The 27,286-nt window shown below is 36.1% G+C and overlaps 1 protein-coding gene across 1 annotated transcript in view; it reads right to left on the reverse strand.

Annotated features, from left to right (window-relative positions):
* Positions 1 to 27,286, reverse strand: part of LOC140164808 (DNA repair protein RAD50.L-like) — a 66,869-nt gene that overhangs the window by 9,546 nt on the left and 30,037 nt on the right. The window contains exons 18-35 of the mRNA XM_072188181.1: positions 24,696 to 24,800; positions 22,839 to 22,928; positions 22,103 to 22,209; positions 20,906 to 21,004; positions 20,155 to 20,244; positions 19,330 to 19,422; positions 17,652 to 17,780; positions 16,739 to 16,880; positions 16,030 to 16,143; positions 14,782 to 15,025; positions 13,261 to 13,318; positions 12,616 to 12,763; positions 10,979 to 11,008; positions 9,483 to 9,563; positions 7,125 to 7,183; positions 4,562 to 4,703; positions 1,061 to 1,234; positions 45 to 170 (exon numbers count right to left, since the gene is read on the reverse strand). Coding sequence (XP_072044282.1) covers positions 45 to 170; positions 1,061 to 1,234; positions 4,562 to 4,703; positions 7,125 to 7,183; positions 9,483 to 9,563; positions 10,979 to 11,008; positions 12,616 to 12,763; positions 13,261 to 13,318; positions 14,782 to 15,025; positions 16,030 to 16,143; positions 16,739 to 16,880; positions 17,652 to 17,780; positions 19,330 to 19,422; positions 20,155 to 20,244; positions 20,906 to 21,004; positions 22,103 to 22,209; positions 22,839 to 22,928; positions 24,696 to 24,800 — 2,031 coding nt within the window. The remainder of the gene's footprint in view (positions 1 to 44; positions 171 to 1,060; positions 1,235 to 4,561; positions 4,704 to 7,124; positions 7,184 to 9,482; positions 9,564 to 10,978; positions 11,009 to 12,615; positions 12,764 to 13,260; positions 13,319 to 14,781; positions 15,026 to 16,029; positions 16,144 to 16,738; positions 16,881 to 17,651; positions 17,781 to 19,329; positions 19,423 to 20,154; positions 20,245 to 20,905; positions 21,005 to 22,102; positions 22,210 to 22,838; positions 22,929 to 24,695; positions 24,801 to 27,286) is intronic.

Raw genomic sequence — 27,286 nt, forward strand, 5'->3', positions numbered from 1 at the left:
CCTTCTTATTTGCATTTCTGAAACTTTTCCCCATATTCACCAACCTGCAGTTTAACCGTCAGATCTTGATAATTACGCTCTGCATATTTGTACATATCCTCATTGAGTTCTTTCTTCAATTTCTTCACATCTCCATCCAAGATAGGCTGACGTCCTGCAGCATGATCTCTCTGTAATTAGACCAACAAGAGTCACAACTCGGTAATATAATTTTATAACAAATTTCAATTTTTTTTCCAAATAGCTGATCAAACAAATTATTGATGTGTTTAAAAACTTTAAAAAAGATTAATCATATTATGAGGCAATTAAAAAAAATATATATAGCTCCCGCATCAGGGTTGTGTTTTAATCATTTTGCCACAGACGATATCAAAAAATACGAGTTCTCTGCAAGATATTATGGCCTAAAAAGAAAAAGAAATTGTATTGCTTTTTTAGACCGACCCTAAAATCTGAAAATATAAGGGCATTGGCATATGTAATTCCACATGACAAATGTTAACAGATAAACATGAGAATCGGTGAATGTCTACAAGCAAATACTTGTGTAATACACCAAACTTGCCAAAACATAGTCCGCTTTCCGCAATTTTCATTTCAAAAATATCGAGGTAAAATTCAAGACGGCTATGGCTAAAAAGAATACTTATGTCTCAAAGCCGCCGTGTGCGTTTGTTTTTCTTAGCGCATCCATGTCAGCAGAAACGGCAAATTCTTTTTTTTTTTTTTGCCGTAAAATCATGAAATTCTGAGACATATTTTGAAGAAAATCTACTATATTTGATACTTACATTGTTTAGGTATAAAACAATTGATATTTGTACTTCAAATGTGTAAATCAACCACAATTTTATGCAGTGTACTTTTGAACACTCGAAAATGGCATCTTAATTCAAAATTAAGTTTTAAAAAATCTTTAAAAAAAACATTCGTTTGTGAAACTGCCATGGGCTTTGAGACATAAGTTGTCTTTTTTTAGCCCAATTGTTTTAAAACACACCCACCTTGGGTACACGTACAGTCAATCACTAAATTAATATCAAAACATAATACTCACATCTGTAGTCAGTTCCTTGTGTTTTTGCCAGAGTTGGCTATTCTCATTTTGGAGTGAAGCTGTATCATATTTGGCAAGTTGTTCTTTCACTGACGCTATCTGCCCATCTATGTCTTGCTCTTCTCTTTGTTTCTTTCGAAGTTGAAGATTATCTGCCACTTCACGTTTACGAGTCTGATGAAAATAACAGAAGTACTTACAGCTGTCATAATTCTAATAAATCCCATCAGCCTTGTGTGCCCTGGACCAAATAAAGCACATTAGAAATGTACTTTATCTGTACTTTATGGGTACTTTAACTATACTTTATAGGTAATAAGACGATATAAAGTGTACTTTAAATGTGCTTATTTTTCATATCCTGGAAAAACATTGTACTTAAAAGGTACTTTAAATGTGCTTTATATGACTTTAATTATGCTTTATGAATATTTTGATAAATATGTGAAATTTTTTATGCTTTAACTATACTTTATTTGGACTTAGTTTTTTTCCCAGTGTCAGTGAGTATACTTTAATTGTACTTATTTTGGACGTAACCAAATTTTGAACATCAGTGTGTACTTTAAATATACTTTATCAGTACTTTATGTGTACTTTACCTGGACTGATTTTCCTGGTGGTATTGTCAGCAGTGTAAGAGTACTTAAAATGTGCTTTTCAGTGTACTTTAAATGTACTTTAATGTGGTCATGTGATGTTTACATGTACAAGTCACATGGCTACATTCTTCTAGATTTGAAAAATACCAACGGCCATCTTGTGACAATTGTGCTAAGGTTGTATATTGCAATGGATGTATAAAACTATTCATATTTACATAAAATGAAGGACTTAATGGACTTACAAATGTATACAGGCTTGATTACAGGAGATAGTTACTGGTAATGTATGCTTGTGAACACAATTGTGTTACCAACACTTTGAGAATTAGCTCCATAAATGTGGTAAGCTTATAAAGCTTATAATTATAACCTTACTGGTGCATGATGTATACTGAATATACTTGTTTTGGTATAAAGTATCATTAAAGCACAGTACTTTAAATATGCTTGTTTGGTATAAAGTACAATTAAAGTACAGTACTTTAAATGTGCTTTTTTCAGTATGCTTTAAATGTACTTTTCTGGTCATTGTGCTTTATTTGTACTTTAAAGGTACTTTATCATCGTTCCAAATGTCGCACATTGGAGTGCTGTTTAGAAAGCATATTTAAAGTACAGTGCTTTAAATATACTTGTTTTGGTATAAAGTATCATTAAAGCACAGTATTTTAAATATACTTGTTTGGTGTAAAGTACAATTAAAGTACAATACTTTAAATGTGCTTTTTTCAGTATGCTTTAAATGTACTTTTCTGGTCATTGTGCTTTATTTGTACTTTAAAGGTACTTTATCGCCGTTCCAAATGTCGCACATTGGAGTGTTGTTTAGAAAGCATATTTAAAGTACAGTGCTTTAAATATACTTGTTTTGGTCCAGGGTGCCTTCCTGTTACGCGATTGAGTGTTGCAGGCCTCCGTGGTATATGCATAGCACTTTCATCTGTCACACTTCATGGAATGATTGGCCCCCATTAACAGATGATGCTGGGACTTTACCTGTTGCTTAATAGTCTGTAGTAGTCTATGATCCTAAGCCAAATGTTTTTCAATTTTATACAGCAACAAAAAATTATTTACCCGTGATCTATTTCAAAACACAAAAACATGCTCCCATTCTTATATAAAAAATTGAAATTTTTGCTGTGTGAATTGAACACATTACAATAATAGCAATATTTCTTTTGTTTAATTTACAGGCAGTGTTGGAGGACTCGGGACTCGGACTCGGACTCGAGTCGGACTCGAGTCCTTTTTCAAGGACTCGGACTCGGACTTGGACTCGGAAGCTAAGGACTTGGACTCGGACTCGGACTCGGACCCCAAGGACTCGGGACTCGGCCGAGTCCTCCTCGAATCCGGCAAAATAGGGTCTTTTAGATCTTTTAATTTTATTTTCGTTCATTGTAAACTTCTTATGCTTGATCAATGATCACATCACATGATTAATTTAAGTAATTTTGATTGCAAATAAATTCAGTTTGTAAAATAAAAGTACAACCAAAAAGCAAGATTCCTTTCAGTTATATATTTACTTGGTTAAATTGACTTTGTTAGACGAAGTGTAGAATGTACATGAATAATAATACTCTGGGCATGCACTCAAGTTAAATTTTGGTAAGGGTGTGTGGCGCCCGAACTTTGGGAAATATAAGAACTGATTTGGTGGCAAAATAGGGGCTTGATGAACTGAAATTTTAACATTTTTGTGGAGGTCTGTGAACTAAAATTGGGCCAAATTATAGGCTTTGGAGCTAACAACTTAGGCCTATTCAAAATGTTTCCAAATTTGAGCTAAAAAGCTACAATTTTCAGAGTGTTAGGCTCAATGAACTGGAGCATGATGCAAATGTGTTAAGGAACTGCCGGAGAGCCTGAAAAAGGGACCCGTACCCGTACCACCTTTACATGTGAGTGACCCCAGCTACCCCCACCTTCGAATAATACTGCATAGGCCTACAGCGACATCCAACACCTCTTCGTTTCGCACCTGGGGTTTGGTAGTGACGTCATATTTTGATTGTAATATTGCATCTTTTGCCTCTCTAAAACACAAGCCTAATAAGTTGTTCTGAGTCTGTGATTATACTCTGTTTCCAAGGTATGCTACCTAAGGGGCTGAGCAAATATTATGAGCATTGGGGGGGCAAGGTAAAATAGGGGTAACATTTTTTTGAACAATTGAAAGGGAGGGTGGAAGCAATTTTTGGCAAGCCGAGAGGGGGGAACAAGCAATTTTTGGCACATATGGGGTAGTTTTCAAATAAAACGCTCTAAAAAGGCTTAGAAAACAGTACGGAAACGCTTACATAATGCAAATGTCCCTGCTCGCTGCAGATATCTAGACCATTTAAAGTTTGTAAATTGGGATCCCAAAAAATGGCATGTGCAATGGGGGTGCAAAGATTTTTGGCAGGCCGGGAGGGGGGCAAGCGATTTTTGGCAGGCCGAGAGGGGATAAGCATTTTTTGCAATTTCACCCCTCCCCGGGCTCCGCATAATTATTGCACAGCCCCAAAACCATACTAGGCATGCTCAGTGGGACTAGCAAATTATGTATTTACAAGAAATTAATATAGAACTAAAATTCTGGTTAAGTATAGGCCTACGTTGATAAGGTATTGGTGAATACCCCGGGGCTTGAATTTGATACATAAGGACTCGGACTCGGACTCGAACATTGAGGACTCGGACTCGGACTCGGACTCGGACATCAGAAATTGGCAGGGACTCGGACTCGGACTTGGACTCGGACACCAAGGACTCGGACTCGGACTCGGACTCGGATGACGAGGACTCGACTACAACACTGTTTACAGGCCACATGGCTGCAATGCTAGTCAGGAAGTAACCATGAGAAAAGAACAATTCTGCTGATTCCCATATTTGGTAACCTTACCTCTTGATTGGCAAGCTCTTCTTTTGTTTGGTCGATGGTGTTTGTAAGCGTCTCCAACTCAAGTTTCTTTACGTCCAATTTTTGTTGTTCAGCAGCAATTGTTTGTTGACAGGTCTCTAGTTCATTCCCACTCTTCACATATCTGATGATGGACAACATTATATAATAATATTCTATCATGTTGGTTAGACATCCTGGCTTTGCTCTATCTATCACTCTTACTCCCCCGACCTAGAGTGAAACTTTGCATTGGCTTGTATAGGGAAATTACAGTTTGTGCTCATTCTATTTGGTTTAAGGGGGTACTACACCCCTGGCCAATTTTGTGCCTATTTTTGCATTTTTCTCAAAAATTATAGAACATTGGTGACAAGTAAGATATGTATATCATAGGGGCAAGGACTGCAAGTACTGCACTGAAAATTCAGCAACTCAAAGCAAGTAGTTGTTGATTTATTGATCAAATATTGGTTTTCCCTCATTTTTGACTGTAACTCCACAACTATTGTCTGTGCTGAAATAAAATTTCCAGTGCAGTAGTTGTAGTCCTTGCCCCTATAATATACATATCTTACTTGTCCCCAATGCGCTATAGGTTTTGAGAAAAATGCAAAAATAGGCACAAAATTGGGCAGGGGTGTAGTACCCCCTTAACACAATCAATTTACATTTTCTTCAGAAGAAATTGGGAGAATATCAAACTGGGCAATATTTTACAAGTTGGAACTTTATCATGAAAAGATTTGGCTGCTGTTTCTGTATTATTTCTATTCACCACAACAGCATTCTTTTACTCCAATGTTCAGAGGGAGGTTGAAGAATAACCAAGTTATGAGCTTATAATGCATTGAAGCAGCATGGTGAGAGTGGTAAAGAGGTAATCTGTGAGTGAATGGCAGGTTTGGTCATGATCAATTTTTGAAGTCTAGGGAAAAAAACCATGAAATGTATTCGCAACACCATCACCAAATACGATTGGTGATGGTTATTAAGTTTTTTTTACATTGGGAGGTATGTAAAAATGCACCCACCTAAAAGGACATTCTTAAGCGTCCCAGGCTATAATTGGAATAAATGAGGGAATGGCAATACCAAAAACATTATATGAAGACATCAGTGTGGATAACTTGCGGGATATGCAGAAAGCCAATAAAGCTTGGGAGCAACACAATTTTGGCAGCAGATGAAACAAGCAAGCACATGCAGAAAACCTGGAAGAAGAAGAAGCAAGTAGTTAGGCTTGGCGAATTATTATAGGCAATTCATTCAGATTATAAACAGTCGAAACAGACAAAACTAAATACAGGGGCATGAGAGGCCAGACCATATAAAAGAAAACATGTAAATTTTGACAACAAAAAACAGTGAAATCGCTGAAAAGAGGAACTCTCACACCCCTGCAAAAAGTTCATTACTAAAGAATGTTAATTATAGAACAAGTTTCATACAGAGAAAACAAAGCAATTGATTTGCTGGATATACATGAGTTGACTTCTGTCATCATTGCCTGGCAGTATGCGCATGCATCATCACAATATCCATTGTTTTTTGCCTGGCAGTATGCGTGCGCATCATATTTTGTTCAGCGCCTGTGATTTTAAAATTCCCGCCACATCGCAATAAGGCTGTTGAATAGTGAAGTGGCTGTATACAGTTTGCTCAAGCATATCGACATACCAGTCCCTTGCCTTTGTTGATAAACATTGAGGTCAACTCATCTATACAGAAAGAGCCGATATAGCTTGGGAGCAGGTCCGTACACGAGGTGGGGAGGGGTGGACTTGCTCAAAAAGTATAAAGCAGTCCAAAAATTACCAATTTGCAAGTTGTTGTTTTTTGCTTTTTGTATCAAAAAAGGTTCAAATTTTGTGAAGGTCTACTTTTCACAAAATCACCCCCCCCCCCCGGAAAAAGTGCACTTTTTCAAAATCTGCACCCCACAAAAAAGTTCCTGCACACAGGCCTGTTTGTGAGTATGATATTTTTAATATTTAATTTGATATCACAATTGCATGTCGTTATGTGAAATGGGAAAGTTTCATTTTTGCAACCTATTTTAAAAATACAGCATGTGAGGCAGGCATGTTAAAAGTGTTTTAGAATTGTCAATTTGTCAAATCCTATATCATACATGGAAAGTCCAGTTAAATAATTCAAACATTTTGCTAGGCAAATCCAATGAAATGATTTGCCTAGAAAATGTTTGAATTATTTAATCTTCAATCCTACAAATGCATCTCTATTTATACATGTAGTTGATTTTGTGTCTTTTCAAAGTTTGAAATTTGGCCAGTATGTGTGACATCTTATGTTTCAGACATAGGAGATCACATACCCCCCCCCCACCTTTTGATTTTATTTTTTATTCAGGTGAAAGTGCCCTTAATTTATCATAAAATAACCAAGGTGAAAAACACTCAAATGTTGTCCCAATACAGCCCTTTTTGGAACCTCAAAGAGTGTACCATCTCTCATTTTTTGACATCCCCCGATCACAAAGAACCACCCCATCTTATTTTAATTCTTATAGCTGGCTATGCTGCTGCTCAATGGTATTTCTTACCCTTCCATTTCTTCTGTCAAAGATGTTATTTCATTACGCCTTCCTTCCAATTTGACCACCTGTAATTACAGATTAAATACTATAGTCCCACAGACTACAATTTAAGGTTGGTCTTAAGGTTGGTCTGAACCCTTGAGTTATGGAAACTTTTCGGGCCTCATAACTGCTAAATTGTTGGTGTAATGTATATAAAAGTATACATATTTAGAATGGCAAAGACTTGATAAGTTCATCTGTGAGGTCAAATTTGGGCCAAAATGCTCATTTTTTTCTAACAACGTAAAAAAAAAATTCTTTGGCCAAAATTGTTTTTTTTATTAATTTTTAAAAATATCTAGGAGCCGTTTTTTTTATTTTTTTGAATTATGACCAACTTCACCATTTTTTTGAAAATTCCGCATTTTTTGACCATTTTTGGTGCAAATTTCTCAAAGTTGGTCGAAATTTAAAAAAATGAAAAAACCGCTCCCAGATATTTTTATCTAGTTTTTAAAAATTAATAATAAAAAAACCGTTTTTTGGGGATTTTGGGCCAGAAATGAGCCTTTTGGCCCAAATTTGACCTCACAGATGAACTTATCAAGTCTTTGCCATTCTAAATATGTATACTTTTATATACTTTACACCAACAATTTAGCAGTTATGAGGCCCGAAAGTTTCCATAATTCCAGGGTTCAGACCAACCTTAACCCTGGAATGTCAAAGACTTGATGAATCCATCTACAAGGTCAAATTTGGGCAAGATGCTTAGTTTTGGAGAAAGACCAAATTTTTTTCGGGCAACGTAACAAAAAAAATTTCAGTAAAAAAAATTATTAATTTTTAAAAATTGGATATTAATTTCTAGGACTTTTTTATTTTCTTTGAATTTTGATCAACTTCACCAAAAATAAAATAAAATAAAATTTGTGTGAAAATCAGGCTTTTATGATTTTTTTTGTTGCAAAATGTAGCATTTTTTAACAATTTTAGTGAAAATTTCTCAAAGTTGGTCAAAATTCAAAAAAAATAAATTGGTCATAGATATTTAAATCTTTTTTTTTCAAGAATTTTTTGTTACGTTGCCCAAACAAATTTGGGTCAAAAACCGGTTTATGTAATCTTCTCCAAAACTGAGCATTTTTGCCGACATTTGACCTCACAGATGAATTCATCAAGTCTTTGCCATTCTAAATATGTATACTTTTATAATATACTCCAGACCAACAATTTAGCAGTTATGAAGCCCAAAAGTTTCCATAATTCCAGGGTTAAGACCAACACTTTCTATGGCATGATCAATACATATATCTGTAATATGTACATGAATTCCCAATTACTTCAAAAAGGGCATCATGATCAATTTACAGGAGATGCCAACAATTAAAGCATTGATGAAGAAAGCTTTCCACAGGTTTCATATAAACTCTTAATCAGATTAATGGTATATAAAAGTCAAATATAAATTCTATACCCTCTACATGTAACAGCCAGCCAATAACAGAAGTCGATTCACATTGTCGGACGTCGCCGCGGCGGAACTTGATCGGCGTAAGTTGCTAGGAGTAGCGGTAGGCGCTGCTAGGAGTAGGTGCAGTGTGAATGATAGTCAGCGTAAGTTCCGCCAGGCGTACGTCCGACGATTTACTCCTGACAAAAGTCAGGAGTAGCGAGCTGGGTGTAACCTCCGCCAGGCGTAAGTTGCAATGTGAATGCTGCTATACTCCTGGCACCTGGTGTAAGTATGACCTTTTGTTAGTCGGAACTAAGAACTTACATATCGCGCGGTTGATAAAGGTTACAGAAACACCGGAAGTGGTAGCCAATGTTTATGCCGACCAGAAGTGAATGCTTGGTGGAACTAATTGGCGTAGTGCTAGGAGTAGGCTAGGTGTGGACACGCGGTAGGAATAGGGAAGGGGAAGGGGAGCTCATGGAGTTCAATGAATGGAATATTATTTCCATTGAATGGAATATTATTTCCATTGAATGGAATATTATTTCCATTAAATTATCTTTCGATTCAAACTGGTATATGCATTCACTGCATAGGTTTATAAATGTACTGTATACCGGGAAATTTTCCCAAAGTTTTTATTTTTCCCAAGGATTTTATTTTTTGCTCTTTTTCTAGGTTAATTGCAAGGAACTGAACACTCTGGGGATGAGTGTGTTGCAAGATCAGTGCATTACTGATAAAGTGTTCTGGTCGAAAGTTAAACCATCCAACCTTTGAGTCAATTATTGGGCATGTAAAACAAAATTCACCAATTATCCGGCCAATTATAATGTGATATCTAACAGTCCTGATGAATTATTTCAAGGAGTTTAAATGTATTACTTCTTATGCATGTAAATGCAGAGAGAAAAAAAGCACACCTGTGACTGGAGCGCCTCCACTTCTGCTTCCTTCTGCTGCTGATTGTAATTCTTTTCTAATTCCTTTTGCATCAAACGCTTCTGCATTTCAATAAAAACATAAGTTCAACATTCAAGAAAGGTATAATCCAGTTGCTCTACCAAAAGGGAATAAAACTTAAGCCACTAATCAACCCAATTACTGGTATTTACCCCCCCCCTTGACTAGTGTCACTCCCAAACCACACATCAATAAGTAATGGTCAGTAAGGCCCCTGCACTGTCATCTACAATCTACAAACTCGGGACAGTTTCAGTTTAGGACCATGCATTAAAATTGATCCCCCTTCCCCCGTAACAATGTCTTATCATCAGGCTCTGTGTTGGACTCTGCAACATTGATTGGTGGGGGAAGGGGAGGGACATAGCTTACAGGAGGGTTGAAGCTACACATAAAACATCATTTGAAAAACATCCATCAAAATTTACGTGACTGGGGATCATGGAAACAAGGAGTAAAATTGACCCAACACATTCTTTCAATGATTGTAGCTGATCACTTGGTCCTGTCTGGTCAGTTAATTGCTCATTGCCTCAAGGCAATTAGTGGTCACACTTACAAGCCCTTGTTGACAGCTTATCAGTATAGGGCTCAGCAGGGGTACAATTTTATTCCTTTTTTCTTTAATACAGCAACTGAACTATAAATATCTGGGCAATTATGACACGATCAGATCCACCGAGACCAACATCAGCAATTTTGAAAATTGAGTTGTTATGCCCATATTGAAGGCTTTGTAATTTATGCTAAAATTTATAACCCCTGCATCTTTAGCATACTTAGTTTTGAGATACCATTGTCTTCATAGTTTCTATTCTTGTTTTATCCTTTCTTGTTGCCTACATTACAGAGTAATTCAACATTGGCCTGTGAGTGGATCAGAACATGTCACAATTTAAAGTAGCTTACCTCAAAGAATGCATTTGTTAGTAACAGGAGCAATGCAATTGTTGTTGGGTTAAAAATTGGAAATGAGAATAATGTGGGATTTTTTGGGCATATCTTGTTAAGTTGAATTTATATATACTCGATGCACCGCTTTTGGAAAGCCAAATTTTGAGATGCATCGCTTGTTGCTTGATAGCGATTGCAGATGACAATTAAAATAGTCTAAATGCCACAAAATACATTTTTTAGAACATCCATTGCTGTCAATAATAATTGCTTTGAATTTATTTATCACCGAAAGTTAATAATTGAGAAAGGTAAATTAATTAAATTAGCATAAATAGATCCAGTTGGTTGGAAATGATTGGTTGAAGCATTGACGTGTCAAGCGACATAGCTCGTAAGTTGAGATTTCTTCAACTTGCAAAAGCAAAAGCTACATCGTTTTTGCTTCAGCGATTTGTATCGATTGATCGACTTGACGCTCTGAAAACGGAAGTAAACACTGAGCATACATAAAAATCACTTTTCTGTAAAAGTGATCAAGCATAAATTCAGCTTTACTCACCTTCACAGGCTGCAGCTGACCTTTCGCTGCCTGAAAAATAACAAGAAATTCAAAATTGGTTATTTGAAAAGTTCTGAAATTAAAAATCTATTTTGTCAAAATCATAAGAGAAATCCATGAAGTTCAAACATACAATTAAAGGGGCACTTTGTGATCCACTGCCTCATCCCCCTAACTTACTAAAAATTAAGATATGTTAGTGTCATATACTGCTTAGGCAAAACAATTGTTTGCTGTTCCTTACCAAATTGACCCTCAATCCTGAAATCTGTACAAAAGAATTCCAATGCTAATTTTGGAAATTCCATACATTTTTTAAAAACTTTTTGAAATCCTGAAGGGTTTTTACAATTTCTTCACATGCACAACTGAGCCCTGAAGTGGCCAATCATCATTTTTGAGATATTCAACCAAAATATTCTGCTTGAAATTAGCTTTAAAATGATGTATATCATGTCTATAGTACTTGACATTTAAGTAGTGAAAAATCAATAAAACAGCCAATAAATCCTTTGTTTCCTATTGTTTATTGTTAAGTTCAATGGAGCATATCTCAATAGTGGCACTGGCGACATCCGGGCTAAGTTGTGGTGGATGGTCACATATGTGCTAATATATCCTGCTAGTGTAAAGGCCAAAAGCTCTGTAATCAAGACAAAATAAGACATTGTGACTTGAATCTGTAATTTAGCTACACATATTTGAACAGGGGTTACTGCTGTATTCCTCATTTTTCATTTCAAAAATACCCAATGACAATTTTAATGAATTATTCTTCACTTGTCTGCAATTTATACCTAATTTTTTTTTACACTTAGATTACTGAATGGGCCTTTAAGCTAATTAGGGCATATAAATGTTTTGCTTATGAACCCAGGCTTACAAAAAACAACCATTGTTTGAACCCTTCCAAGAAATTTCCTTACCATTTCATAATGAATTTTCAATATACATGTACGAGGGGGTATCAAAAAGTTTTAGAAATCGTCCAGAAGTGAAAGAGCTATATCAATGAAATTTTGTCAGTGCAATCACTGGTCCTTATGTACACTATGGTGCAAAATGGTCTCATAAGTATGTTTACTTTTTTTACAGGAGCTAGATGTCACTACCTGCCTATGTATAACCGCATAACCAGCAAAATGGAGAAAATTGAGGCATGCAGCATGATTAAGTTCCATTTTAAGGGTTACAGTGCCCAGAAAATCTGTGATGAAATAAAAAATTCCTTTTCCAAAATGCGACAGTGACATATCACAATCACCACCGAAGATAACTTTCATTTCATCATCAATTTTCTAGGCACTGCAACCCTTCAAAAGCAGGATCTTAATAATGCTGCTTGCCTCAATTTTCTCAATTTTGCAGTTTATGCGCAGTAATTGGGGCAGCGGGTTATTGGCATCTAATGCCACCTGTAAGAAAAGTAAACATACCTATGAGACCATTTTTGGACCATAATGTACATAAGGACCAGTGATTGCACTGACAAAATTTCATTGATATAGCTCTTTCACTTCTGCATTTCTAAAACTTTTGATACCCCTCGTATGTGAAAAGAAAGGTGCCACTTTTAAAGTGCCATGATTGTCTACTAATACCTATAAATAAACAAACAAATAAATAAGCTGCATCACCTTGATTTCTTGTTTCAATGCTACTTGTTGTTCTTGTAATTTCTTTTGTTGTTGTGCCATGATAGTCAGTCTCAGTTTCTGATGAACACTCTCGGTTTGTTCTTCAACTTGCTGATGTTTCATCTCTAACTCTTGACTAACAGTGTCCCTGGAAAAAAGTTAAGTTCAAATGGTTGTGTAATGCACAGAGTAGCCATTAGGTACTTTTTAATGCTGTATGTGCTGGCAATCATGTCCATAACAATCAACATAAGAAGTCATTTTTTTCAAAATGAACCAATACTGGGCTTGTTTGTACTCATTTTAATGCATTTTTATGCCGATTCCAAAGAATTATGAAAGTTACAATTAGGTAGGGCGAATATTTACTAAACACCCATGCCGTGCACATGAATTTTGGTAATATTTTAACAAAAATGTATAACTTCCTGTGGTTTTAAACCAGCTTTTTCAGATGGGCCACAAATAGTTCCTTGTCATATTTACATGCATCGCTCAGCCTCGACAGGTCTATTAATGGTATATAACCACATTAAAGACACCATTCACACTTTCACAGTATTACTTACATAGCATAAATTGTGACATAATACAAAAAAAAGTATTTTCCCTTCCATGTTTAAACACGCGGTACAAAGTACTTACTGGATTAGTCTCAAGTCTTTCATCTCTGAGATAATCTGTTGCATATTGCGATTTGCATCTGGGGGAAAACAGATAAGAAAAAAGTGCATATTTTGAGTATTGAAATAAGTGTGTGTACAAATCACTTAATAACCAACTTAAAATTTGGCAGTTCATCACATGTTTCTGAATTCACCAAATCTACAAAGAAATTAACAAAACTGGCAAATTTGTAGAAATTCAATATTGCAGATTTCAGTTCCTCCTAAAATTCACAAAATAAAATCCCATTCTCAGTGTGATACTGTTTTAGCAATTTTTCATCAAAGAAAAATAACCCCATGTTAACCAATTCATCAACAATCTTATTCAGCCCTCAATTGACCTCAATTGAATTCCTGCCAGTGGAAGAAGGGCCCAACTCCATTTTTTTACAAAAATGAGTTAGACCCAGCATTTTATTGCCAGCAGACTGTTCTTCCTTGTGTGTGAAAGATGAACCAAAATCCACTCTCTAAATAGTCTTACACGTACACTTAATCATGGTTTTCATGGAAGAAGGGCCCAACTCCATGGAGTTGGACCCTTCTTCCAGAAATACTGGGTTAAAGAGGAATTTTCTTCATCCATGAAATCTGCTTTTCACTGCAATTAACTTTCTTGCTAACATATTACATGCTTCTACTTGTGCAATTAATGGATAATTACAAATTTCTGTAGCTATTTAAAACACATCTGCTTACCGAACTGTCACTTGCAGTACATTAGTGGAAAAGAGCCCAACTCCAGCTCGTACTAAGACCTGTACCATTGCCACAGAAACATCATATATAATTTCGAAAATATGTAATACGTACTGTATGTTCATGTATTAAAGGTCCCCTGAAGATTCTGTCTATAAAACTTTTCCAAATATGAAGTTTTTTCTTAATATCTCAAAAACAGTTTTGATGGAGTTGGGCCCTTCTTCCACTCAGTGAATTTGTTAAATATGCATCATAGAGAAGCAATTGGAACATAATTGTACTTTGACTCAAATGACCCCTAGATACATTTTGACTACATTTATTGACATCTTAAGTGCCACTGTACCCAAAGGTCAATGAAAAAAAAATCCCAACCACCATCTGATCCATCATGAAAATTCAACTATCAGTGTTTCATCAAATAAACGCCCCGGGCGTTCATTTTCCCAAAGGGGCGTTTATTAGAGGTCATTTTAGCACGACAATTCCCGTTAAAATCATTAGGTAAGCTTAAAAGTCACGCTAAAATGACGAACTATGAACTTTTGACACTGACTTTTGGTCCACTTCCGGGTTTCAGATGCAGATTTTCGCCATTTATTGCTGCTATTATCAACCATGTGAGCAACTTGGTAAGCTTACTACACAAGATAGCATGGAAATATCGGAATTTTTTTAACATCTTGGTTGAAAAAAGTGGTGGGGGCATTTATTTGAGGGGGGCGATTATTTGATGAAATACGGTAAGTAGACAAAACAATTTTACATTTTTGGTTGGTCAACTGTTAAGACCTACCTTTTCCAGAAAGCTGCAGTGACTGAGCTGTAATCTTGCGTTTCAATTCATTGAGGTCCTCTTGGCACCTATCCATCTGCCAGATATCAGGCTGCATCTTAATGGCAGTTCTCTCTTCTTTCTGTAAGGTACTCAGTTTGGACTTCAGCTTGGATGTGTTCTCTTGGAGGTTTGCAATAGAGGTGTCGATGGTGGCTAGTTCAGATTCAAGAGTAGGAATCTCATCATTTGAAAGCCTGTTTACCTGCCATGGAAGTAAATGTCAATTATATAGATTATGACGACTTTTTAAAAATTATTTAACAGCATAAAAAATGTGAACATTATTATCAGTGTATTGCTCAAGTGGGTCTGGATTCACTTGCAATCAGGGATAAATAATGAAATCGTCATGTCATTTTGGTTCACTATTTTGGACAGACATCAGGGTTTAAGGGGCTTTTGTGATTTAGAATCCTCTTTTTTTTGGGTATGTTTCAATAGATATCCATGGAAAAATTCAAATTCAGTTGATTCGGACTTTAAATTTCAAATTACGTATAATTATACTACAGTCTGCAAACCATATATGTTGTAATTTCAGGCTGTAGACAGTCCAAAAATACAAGTTGGATGAATGGATGATATCTTTGTCAAGAAAGGTTATGCACACAAACATTATGTAGTACTATAGGCAAAATATTAAATTCTCGATCATGAGAGCAAACTTGGAGTACGCACAGATATTTGCGTCGAGCGTACTACGCAAAGACCGGCGCTTACGGCGCAAACACAGCTTTTGAGAATTGACCAATCACACGATCGTTGCTAGGCAAGGTCAAGGCGCGATCGTGTTATTCTATGAAAAGTACGCTGACGCAGAGGTTCATCCTCTCATGATCGAGAATTGGTTATTTTGCCTATAGGTTTATCAATGGTATAAAAATCTCTTTCTGGAGTAAGTTTGGATGATCATAAAATATCCCTTTAAACAGGGATGAAAGTGGCCTGAAGTGACTTGGCAGGAAAAGCCTGAAAAAGTGTGTAAATTTGGGCTATAAAGCCTCAAAATGGGCTGAAAATAAATATAAAAGTGCGGAAATTTGGAGTAGCAAAAGGCCTTAAATCAGGCAATTACCTGAAAACTGACATCCCTGCTTTAAACAAGTAGTTTTCCTTTTCTGCATTTTGGTCACTTTTGCGTTTATTGGACAAGGTCATTTATTAGATACGGTATGCCTTTTCAACACAACTCCTTAATCAACTTACCATGTCTTTGGTAGGCTTGAGATTGATCAGCTCATCTAGTGCTTTGCGTTGTTGAACCAAGTCTCTTTCCTTCTCCTGCAGCTTGCTTGGTAATGGGCGCAACTGATCGTGTAACTAATAATGAAACCAATTAATGAAATCAAGTTGATGTAAAGCTGCTGCTTCTAAGTTCTAATAATAAAATTTGATTTAAAGACTTCAAAGTACAAATTTACAATGAGAAAGTATCAAATCTGATTTGGTTGCCATTTTAGAACACCTTATTTTGTTATTCACTGCATCTAAGACCTAAAAGAGAGCATTGTCTCAAGACACCACATGCATGTCTTTTACAATGTGCATTTTAGATCAATTCTCTTTGTATATAGGTATTGGACAGGCCTACAAATGGTGCAGAGTTCATCAGTACAATGACTGTGACTACCCCTAACAGCTTCCCATTGCACCATTGGTGGAGTGAGGCAAGCGAGGAAAGCGCCGTGCTTTCGTGCGTGGGTTCAAATCCCAGTCCCACCACTGTGTTGCGCCCTTGGGCAAGGCGCTTTCCTCGCTTGCCTCACTCCACCAACATGGGAAGCTGTTAGGGGTAGTCACAGTCATTGTACTAATGAACCCTGCACCATTTGTGGACAGGTTTTTTAGCCATCACAAAAAAGTACCCTGGGTCACGCCTGCAACACTGATGTTATGATAAACTATAGACTTTTACCTCTTGCACAAGACCATCCACATCTAGTTGAGTATCAAATTCTGCATGACAATCTGGGCAAGTGCCAGTCACAACTTGTTCCTCAAGAGTAGCGATGCAACGCTCAACTAAAGGAGTACTGCCTGTGAGGGCGCCTTTCTCACTAAAAACAATTAGCAATTAGCAAAGGTATATCTATGAATATATGAATTAGCAAAGGTAATTACATTTTAATAACTTAGGCCAAGAAGAGTGTATTTCAGAAACCTGTGTATGTAACCTTGCATGCAATCAGATTTGCCACATAGCACTATTCTATTGGCCCATTTAGGATATTTTGAAAGTTATTAAGAAGAATTTTTTGTTTTAAAAGTTAAAAGTTGGATGCAAGTGCCCCCCCCCCCCCCCCAAATTGGAAGCATTTCATTAAAAATATTCGAAGCTAGACTAATCCCATCAAAGTGGCTAATGATTGTTTGTTGGATTATTTTAACAAATTTGGCTTAGTCTACCACTACTACTAGGTTCCTAATATTCCTAACTGCTGCCCCTGGCCAGCTACTTCATTGGTACTTAGTACCAGCAGCAGCACCAGAAATTTTTTCCAAGGGGGTATGGGGGGAAGGGGGAAAAGTGAATTTCAGGGTGGTAAAATCAACAAATGGACACTTTTGTAAGTTTGGGTTTTTACTGGGGGAGAGCAACTGGAGGAAAAAGGTTCGGACTAGGGGCATTTGACCCCCATGCCCCCTTGGCGCCACCACTGCTTAGTACCTGTTTGGGCACACACACACAGATCAGAACCCCATGTACAGTACACACACTGATACTGCACTGGTACCACAGAGTAGCCACAAAGTAGCTGAACATACCTCTGTGATCAGCAGCAATAGGAATCTGGTCGTGTATAACAAATTGAGAGTATTATTTTTACCTTGCTAAGTTTATAATTGACTGATGAAGCTTCTCCATGCTCTCATCTAAATCCTCTCCTTCATCAAGAACCTCTGACAAAGCCTCCTGGCCAGTTTTCAGTTGGTCTTCCAACTTCTCAAGTTCCTCCCTATATTATTATGAAATAAGATTCAAGTCAGTCAAATGTACATGTAGTTCCCTGCTCTCAGGGAAATCTGGTCCCCCCTTCATGCAAAAATAATTCTGACAAACGCAAATTTATTTCAAGAGGGGTGGTGTCTTTTAATGAATTACCTCAAATAGCAAAAAATCCCCTTCCAGTAAGTCTCGGAGCATTCAAGCATATTTTGTATTCATAACACCATTTTTAGTTCATTACTTTTTTTCGTGCAATTTTGATATTTAAAATGCTTCTTCACTACAATTATGTGCATCTAATGTAATCCCAGCTGGCATGGGTATTTAAATGTATTTTTACATAGTGTTTTTATAAAGTATATTGTATACATGTGTAATTCTATCTTATTATCTGTATTTCATATTTAATTTTAATGTATGTGTTTTTAAAAGATTTTGATGTATTTTTTGTTTGACCCTGGGCACCCCTGAAAAACAGTGCTTGCACTGATGGGGTTTCCCCAGGCAAAATAAGAACTAATAAAATAAATAAAATAAAATAGATATTGAACTGCAAAGTAATTATGAATTGGTCAGCTCCTCAATAATTTAAAAATTGATTTTGTACTAAATTGGGTTTTATATAGGGACTATAAAGAAGTATTTGAACAAATATCATGAATTCTGCAGATCTGATGAATTGAGTTATTAAATAAATTGAACATTTATACAATTAAGCAGTGAAGATGAGGAATATTACAAGGTATATTAGAAACCAAAGGGCTTAATTGACCTGAATTTTTTCCCAAAAGGCAGCACATATTGTGTTACAGGGATAAATGTTGGCATAATTTGGATGCAGGCTATAGATGGCACGAAAGATCTCTCTGGTGACAGACAAGGTTTGATCTTGGTATCTCAACTGCAAAGTCATAGAATGGGCTATTCCATTTGAAATCCACACTACCCCTGTGAAGGATTTTGGAAATATGTTCCACAGAGGGAGTATGAATTTTAAATGAAATTAACACAATAGGTAGCTCCATTTGAAACTCACCCTCCCTCTGTGTAAAATTCATTTTGAATCTTTCTCAGAGGGTGTATGAAATTCAAATGGAGCTGCCTAATATGCTAATTCCATTTGAAATTCATACTTCCCCTGTGGAAGATATTTCCAAAATCTTCCACAGGGGGAGTGTGCATTTCAAATGGAATATCCCAATCTATCACATCTACAGATCTTGCAGAGATCTGGGGTTAGAATGTGTGGTGTTAACTGACAAAGTAGTTCATGAGTCTCCTGGTAAAACATACGGTAGAAAAAGTTATCTAACAAATAAAGAACAAGAGTTATTTTAAAACACACTATGCAGTTTGGTGTTATGGACAAAAAAAACAATTTTCAAGTATAATATATATCTAATAATTAGAAGCTTCTTGTTCCTATCCTTGCCCCATTTTGGTGTTGTTCCATTTGTGGAAAACAAGTAATTTTCAGTGTAATACATATATAATATAAGCTTCTTCTCCCTATCCTTGCCCTATAAGTTTTTAAACAATTGATAAGACCCAATACTTACATGTAAATTACTTTACGTGCTTTCAAACTGGCCATATCACCTATGGCTTGATCCAGCTCTTTCTGTGTATCATGGATTGCAGAGTATTTTCCCCTGTAAATAAACGTAAGTTTTTGACACATCAATCTGCATTATGATTATAGCTTTATAATGCCCCCGCCCCCAATCTAGAAAGGTCAAAAAAATTCCATTTCGCGAGCGTTCTCAGCGTTGCAGGTGAAAAAAAAAGTGTTTTTATGCTTTTTTTGATCACAATGGTCAAAATTTGCCCATTTGCGAGCGTAGCCAGTGAAAAAATTGTGTTCTTTGTGCTTTATTCAAAAGAGTACACAATTTTGGGAAAAGGTCCACTTTTGTGCAAAAAAAGTCAACATTTTAAAATCAGCCCCAACCCACAAATAAATCCTGGCTCCACCCCCTAATCAAGGAATAACAATCCAATTATACATGTTTCCAAATTTAAACAATTATTGAAAACATATTACTGTAATATCGTAACAACCACCTTATTTTTTTTCCTAAAATTTTAAATTGGCTTTCAGCACAAAAAATCCAACTGCCCTTGAATTTGACAAACATCTTCATCAGTCAGAAGTCCTACAATGTTATGATGGACTTGCCCTTTTGTTAACCAATGGTGCCTTTTGGTCAAATAAGGGCATTGAATAAGGTCTGCAATTCAAGTCCTTTATAGCGATATAGTTCTGGCAATTTCTTCTTGATCTGGATGGCCTCCTTAATGTAAACTTAAAAGAATCATTCGCAGTGATTCTTGAACTGTTTAAAAAGTAATCAAGATCAATACAAATATTTTATCAAACTCACTCAATGAAATTTGACAGCTTGTCACTCATCTTTCCTACCGAGAAAATATGTCCCACTAGTTGTATCACTTCCTCTTTACGTTTACCGGAACTGGGGAAAAAATAAACAAGCACACAGCAACAACAGAGCATAATATTAATGTTTATTTATTTATTTCAAAAAATTTGTATTGATGTATTTCAAGAGCAGTCAAAACACTGAGGATGGTGCACTTCCATGGGTAATTTATCCCATACAAAAAGTGATCATCTGATGTCCGTCTGTATGATCTTTGACCTCATAGGCAAGGGGCAGCCTATTTATTTAATAAACACACAGAGGTACGGAGCAACCTACTTTGTTGTAAACTCTTTGCAGTTGCATCAGCAGATAGGCGAGGTCTGCTTGTTCTCTGTTGATAATGGGCAGTCTTCAGTGAACGGCTCTTTTCAGAGCCACCAAAACCTTTTACATTAGCAGATAGGCGAGATCTGCTTTTATTCTGTTGACAAAGGGCAGTCTTCAGTAGGCAAAGTGTGACCTACATGTCTCATTCTTAAGTACTTTGTCATGAAGAAGTCAAAGCTACTCCTAATGACAGCTTGACAGTTCCAAGCTTGTCAGACGGTAAACCAGTTAAAAACCTACTGATTCCTCATGCATTAGAGGTGACAATACTTAACTAAAATACACATACAAACACACAATCAAAGAAATAAAAAACAAAAAGTACTGGGGAAATGGCAGCTCTTCTTTGCAACTGCATACTTACATCTGTTTAATTTGGTCCTCTTTGGCCTTCTTCTCTTTCTGCAGCATTTTCATTTGCGCATTGGTTAATTGAGCTATACTGAGAGTTGACATCTCTTGGCTGCAAACAAACAAAATCATATGCAATTCCTATTTACTCAAGTCATAAAGTAATAACAATGTTACTAAAGTCATTGTGAATTTCCCTTTAAGATCCTCTACCAAAATCAACACATTTAGATGTAATAATTAGCAGAGTTGTAACAAATTTATTTTTGACTCCAGGTAGGTAATGAGGCAACTGGCTGCATGAGTTTGATTCAACCCATTCATCCCCCACCCAGGGTCTTAGCTAGAAATTGAGGGTTGCCCGTCATTTGAATAAAATTGCCTGTCCTAATTTGACCATTAAAACATTTACCAGACATCTATAGCCCATTGGGGGGTTCAAAGAGTTCAAATATGTGCTGATATGGCCTTGTTCTACAAATTGGGTCTACTAAAAAGGTCAATTAGCTTCTCAACACATACAATTTATAGCATCTGTCAAAGGCATTAATTTTGCCCGTCCCAGGAGCAAACTGGCCGTCTAAAATGACGGCCAGACGGGTGGCTAGCTAAGACCCTGCCCCCACCCACCTCAGTTTTGCCAATGTTGACTTGAGTAACTTTACTCAATTTTAAGCTAATTACGACAAATGACTTGACTTGCTCTAAATTTTCGGTAACTTATTACAACCCTCATTAGGCCTAAAAAATTGTTTGGTTCACGTAACCCAACCTACCCTAAAATAAGCCTGACTGACTTTTTTTTGCCAAAAATGTTTTTTTAAAAATTAAATAAAAAAGAAGAAAACAAAGTTCCAAGGCCTTTTAAATCCTTACCTACCTACCCTAATTTTTTTTAGGCCTCAGTTAACAGTTTAATATCTATTTATTCATTTATTTTTACATCAATGGCAGTGCTCCCCTGGGTGTGTCAAGAGCCTGGGAAAGTTATTAAAGACAGAATGGTAATATTCAATCTTTATCAAAGATATGCGATATATAATGAAAGACGGAGTTAAAAAGACTAGTTCGCGTATGAAATTCTGATAACTATACAGAAAATAGCGTACTGCCAAGGGCGGCAACCAATCACAGCGCGCCTTTGCCCTGATGTCAGATGCGATCTAGTCTTTTTATCTCTGTCTTTCATTATAACCATTTCCTTTTTTACATAAGCTTATCCATTGATGTATCTTTCTTCTTCTTATCAGCTTGTAGCTGTTGGATTTCCTTCTTCAATTCACCCATGTCTGTGGTTGCTTGAACTGCATTCTTCTCCTGGAATGAAATATAGGATCTACATTTACCCCTGTAACCTTAACTCATTATTGTTGATGTTGTTGTTATTATTATTTAACATATCTTAATACAAACTTCCAATCAGTAGCAGGGTCATCATAGCTAGGATTTGACAAGTGCCCATCATTTTATCTGAAACTTCCTGTCCCAAATTTAACAATGAAAACAAACCAAAAATCTTCCCCTTCTGGGGGTTCAGTCAATTCAAATAGCTGTTATGGTAGCCTTTATTTATTAGTCTGGTCTTGTTTTAAGTTCATTAGGTACTTAATTCAAGCATTATTTTGATAATTTAGCATATGTCACAGACATTAATTTTGCCTGTCCCAGGAGCCAACTGCCTGTCCAAAAGGATGGGTGGATAGCAAACACTCTGATCAGCAGTATTAGCTGGCTTACAACTTGAAGGGAAACAACTGACAACATAATTGAAATAAAACACATTTTGACTTATATGAAGAAAGTTGATTTAAAAGTGTTAGCTGCAATAACAAAACTTACAAAGAAACAACATTAACAGTCAAAATGTGGTGTGTGCTAACATTGTTAACGCCAATTAGGGCTTAGGGCAACACTACTAAGTGATGTTAGTATGAATTTTACTATACCTTTTTCTTTGAGTCTTGAAATTCAGGTTCTGTGTTATCCATTTCATTGAGATCATCTGCAATGCTCTTCAATTCGGTCTCGTTTTCTTTCTAATAACATTAAAAACAAAATTTTATGCTTTTACTTTTTTATTTTAACTAGACACTAGGGATGTCACATATTTGTTTCAACTCAGCTATTCCAGTTGAAATCCATACACCCCCTATGGAAGACATGACCTTAATCTTCCACACAGGGAGTGTGAATTTCAAATGGGGTTACCTGAATGATTGATTCTATTTAAAATCAACATGTGTATGAGAGATTAAGGTCATGTCTTCCACAGGGTGTATGGATTTCAACTGGAATAGTCCATTTTGTTACCGAAGCTGTTCTTAACTATAATATTAAAATTGTGTAAAGAATATTGACAAATCCAAGTTACATACAACATGGTCTTAGCTAGGATTTGACAAGTGCCCATCATTTTCACCAAAACTCCCTGTCTAAAATATGAACCTGAAAACATAAACCAGATCTCTGGGTTCAGTCAGTTCAAATATCCATTGCTATATATAGCCTTGATTTATTTGCCTGGTCTTGTTTTGTCTTCACAGAACTTATTCAAGCACTATTTTTAAAATCTAGCATATGTCACAGACATTAATTTTTGCTGTCCCAGGAGCCAACTGCCTGTCCAAAATTGACCTTGACAGACAACCAACACACATCAATCTGAACACATTTTGTTTGAGTATACGACAGGGGGTTGGTAACAAGGTTGGTAAGGTTTTGTGAGGGATTTGTTAGTGGAAAGGTGGGTACAGCATGTGCGGCAGATTTAGTTAGCATTTCCACATTCTTATAATTTGTACATAAATGTAGGTTTAGGTTTGGGCTGCAAATTTAAGTATATTGGTCTAGAAAATGGATGATTGTTCAATTTTCTTCAAAAATATGGAATTTTGTTTTGTTTTGAGCAGAATCTGCTAAAATATATCAGAATTTCATAAATTTACCTCAATTTTGAATGGATATAATTTCAAAGACCAAATAAAGTTAGTATATTTTGGGTTCTCTTTTTTTTAATTTTGTATATTCTTGGGGCATGTTTTTGGAACTCCATTTTGTTTTCATTCACCTCTACCTCTGGAACAACCATTTACACATGAACTGTGCATAATATTATTGTTAGCTTTGTTTCAGTTTGTTTTGATCTTACAAAATGACTAAGAGAAACAATTAACTGCAATGCTATTTGAAAATCAATCTTTGTTCTGTTTTGATCACTTGTTTACTTTTATAGCCTGCAAACTTAATTGGTAATTGTGTTTGGGCATGGCTGGTCAGAGACACTCACCTAAATAGTATAATAAACACCTCAAAAAAAGTAACTAACCCCCCTTAAATAATGGCCATTATTCAAAAAGGGGCTATTGTATTGAAAATCTGTAAAATGCGTTGGAAACAGAATTTATTTCTGCGTATTTTGACACCTCATTTGATACGATAGCCCAGAAAACAATAAAACACCGGTCAGTTTAATGTAGTGAGGTCCAGATTTGAAAGTTGCATTTACATACAAATTTTTACAATACAAAAACACTCAGATATCATTACACAGATTTCCTTCCATTATACTGAATACAAAATCAATACAATTTACTGCAACTTTCAAATCTTGGGTTACATTGATTTAAATGTACGCTGTGACGTCAATATTTAGTCAATTGCTGCAAATGAGTTGTCAAAATGTGCAGAAATAAATTCTACTTCCAACGCATTTTACAGATTTGTAATACAATCACCCGTTTTTGAATAATGGTCATTATTTAAGGGGGGTTAGTTACTTTTTTTGAGATGTTTACATATCTTACCATACTTTCAGTTTTCCTGGTAATCATACCCAGAAGGTTGTTTTGTTCATCTCGTAAAGCTTGTAGTTTATTCTCTACAGTAGTCTGCTGCTCTTCATATTTTTGCTGTTAAAGTATGAAAAAAAAAATTTAGGTTAAAGTATGAAAAAAGAAAAGAATTTAGATAAATTCTGGGAACCAATGCGACCTAATGTGCATAAATGAGGCACATGTCATAAATTTAGTTAATTGAGATTTTTACATTTTCATATAAAGCACTAAATAGGTCGATCCTTCATGTAATTATTTCGTGTAAGCTAATCCTAACTCTAACCCTAATCCTAATCCTAACCCTAACCTTAACCCTAACCTTAACTCTAACTTCGTGTAAAATTACATGAAGGAATAACCACTAAATATGGATTAAAATGATACCTCACTTAACCATCCCTGTTGGATTTACAGTTATAAAGTTATGATCAGTCAAAGGTCATTGCATTTGGAAATACAAAATACAGAGAAACAAGCCTTTATTGAAGCACATTAAAGAAATTTGCTTTTTTTTAAATGTGTTAGCATGGATTTTATGAAGAAACTAGAGCGGTTCTCGGGCTTCGCGGTTTTCTGCTTGGGTGGTTTGTTTTGGTACATGTGTTTTGGTGGTGATCATTGATGGTGTTTGTGATTGATTGGTTTAGGTTGGGTGATGTATGTTTTGTTTCTGTTCAGAACCTTGTGGGGATTTGGAGTCGATGGGTGGGGGTAATTAGTTAAATGTTTGTAAGAAGGTAAAATGAGAGGATAGAGGTTTAAAATGAGGTAGACAGTAGGGGTATGGTTGAAGGGAAAACATAGGAGCATGGACACTTGGCCTGGTGAAATTGTTGGTGAATAGAATGTGTGTGTAATGTTGAAACATTTGCCATTAGACAATCTAATTATGATAGTTTTTGATAGTGGTGTAGCCATTGTGGGCGGGCTGGGTTGTATCATGAAGAAATAAAGACAAAATAATCGGCATAATTCCAGTACAAATTGTTTGTATGCAACTGCACAGTTCACCGCATTGCAAACGCACTGCAGCCTCCTCGTGTTTATCTCTCGTTGAAGAACTGTGTGACGATGTCTGAGCATGCGCAGTTGCAATTTTGAAAAATTGCGAAAAAGGGCTTATACACGCTTCGTCAGAGGTTTACTGCTTTTTAGTATAGTGCTGCCTGTGATAAACATGCATACATTGGAGAATTGAAGAGACATACTGATGTTACATAATGAGAGTATACACCATTTAGAGTGAAAACATTCTCACCATAGTTCCACATAAGGTTTCCATATGTCTACACCCTACAAGGAATGGCAATGCTAAAATAACTAAACTGATTTTAACTTAGTTTAATACGATCATGACTACCACTAATTACAATAACAATTATTCGGCATGTACACACAGTAGATAGAGTGGTCATGGCCGCCGGAATAGATTTTAAAGGCTTTGCATGCAATTGAAAACGGCAAATTTGATTTTTAGAAATCGCGTTTTATATAATCCATTTGTAATCAGAAATTATTAGGAATTAGGGACCTATTACCTTTCTTGCCATGATCAACTATGCATTGAATGATGTCCAGCATACAAACAGAGTCTGGAAATACGTTGATGACCTGACAATAGGTGAAAATCGGGCATATAGTGATGATAGTGCAATCCAAGAGAATCTTGATGCCCTGAATGAGTGGTCTAAGAGCAATAAATTGAAGTTGAACCCTTCAAAATGTCAGGCCATGCAAGTTTATTTTGGTAAGAAGGCTACCCCACATGTTGATCTGTCCATTGATGATCATAAATTAGCTGTTGTTGAGAAGGTTAAACTCCTGGGTGTTATGATCCAAAACAATTTATGTTGGGATGAACAAGTTGATTCAATGTATGTCACGAAGGCCAATCGTAAACTCTTCATGCTCCGTAAACTGAAGGAAGCATCTCTCTCACCCCAGGAGTTGTTATTGGTGTACAAGGGGTACATCCGCCCTGTTTTAGAGTATGCCGCCCCACTTTGGCATTCTGGTCTTACTCATAATCAGGTAGCCCAGCTTGAGAAAATTCAGAGACGTGTTTGCAAATACATCCTTGGTAGAAAGTATACTACCTATGCAGATTCCTTAGCTACCCTTGAACTTCATTCGTTGTCTGAGAGGAGACAAAACATCTGCAAGGAATTTGCCCTGAAAGCAAGCACGTCTGTGAGGTTCTCACACTGGTTTCCACCTAGTAAGTATCACTCCCACATGACTCTTAGAAGACAACCAAAATTTGACTCTTTTAGGTGTAGGACCAACAGATTTCAAAATAGTCCCCTACCATTTCTCACCAACATCCTAAAAGCAATGTAATTTGCTTTTATTGCCAGTCATTTTTTGATATTGTTCCAAATCCAGTCAAGTGCAATTATAATGTGTTCTTATTTATTTGTATGTTTTTTAATGTTTGAGTGTTTTAATTATAAATGTATGTATTTTTCATAATGCTATTTTTAATGTATATGTCATGCAATTCAGCCGTTGGCTGCTATGTGATTTCTAATAAAATATACAATATACAATATAATAAAAAA

Source organism: Amphiura filiformis, chromosome 11, assembly GCF_039555335.1.
Source record: "Amphiura filiformis chromosome 11, Afil_fr2py, whole genome shotgun sequence".
Lineage (NCBI taxonomy): Eukaryota > Metazoa > Echinodermata > Ophiuroidea > Amphilepidida > Amphiuridae > Amphiura > Amphiura filiformis.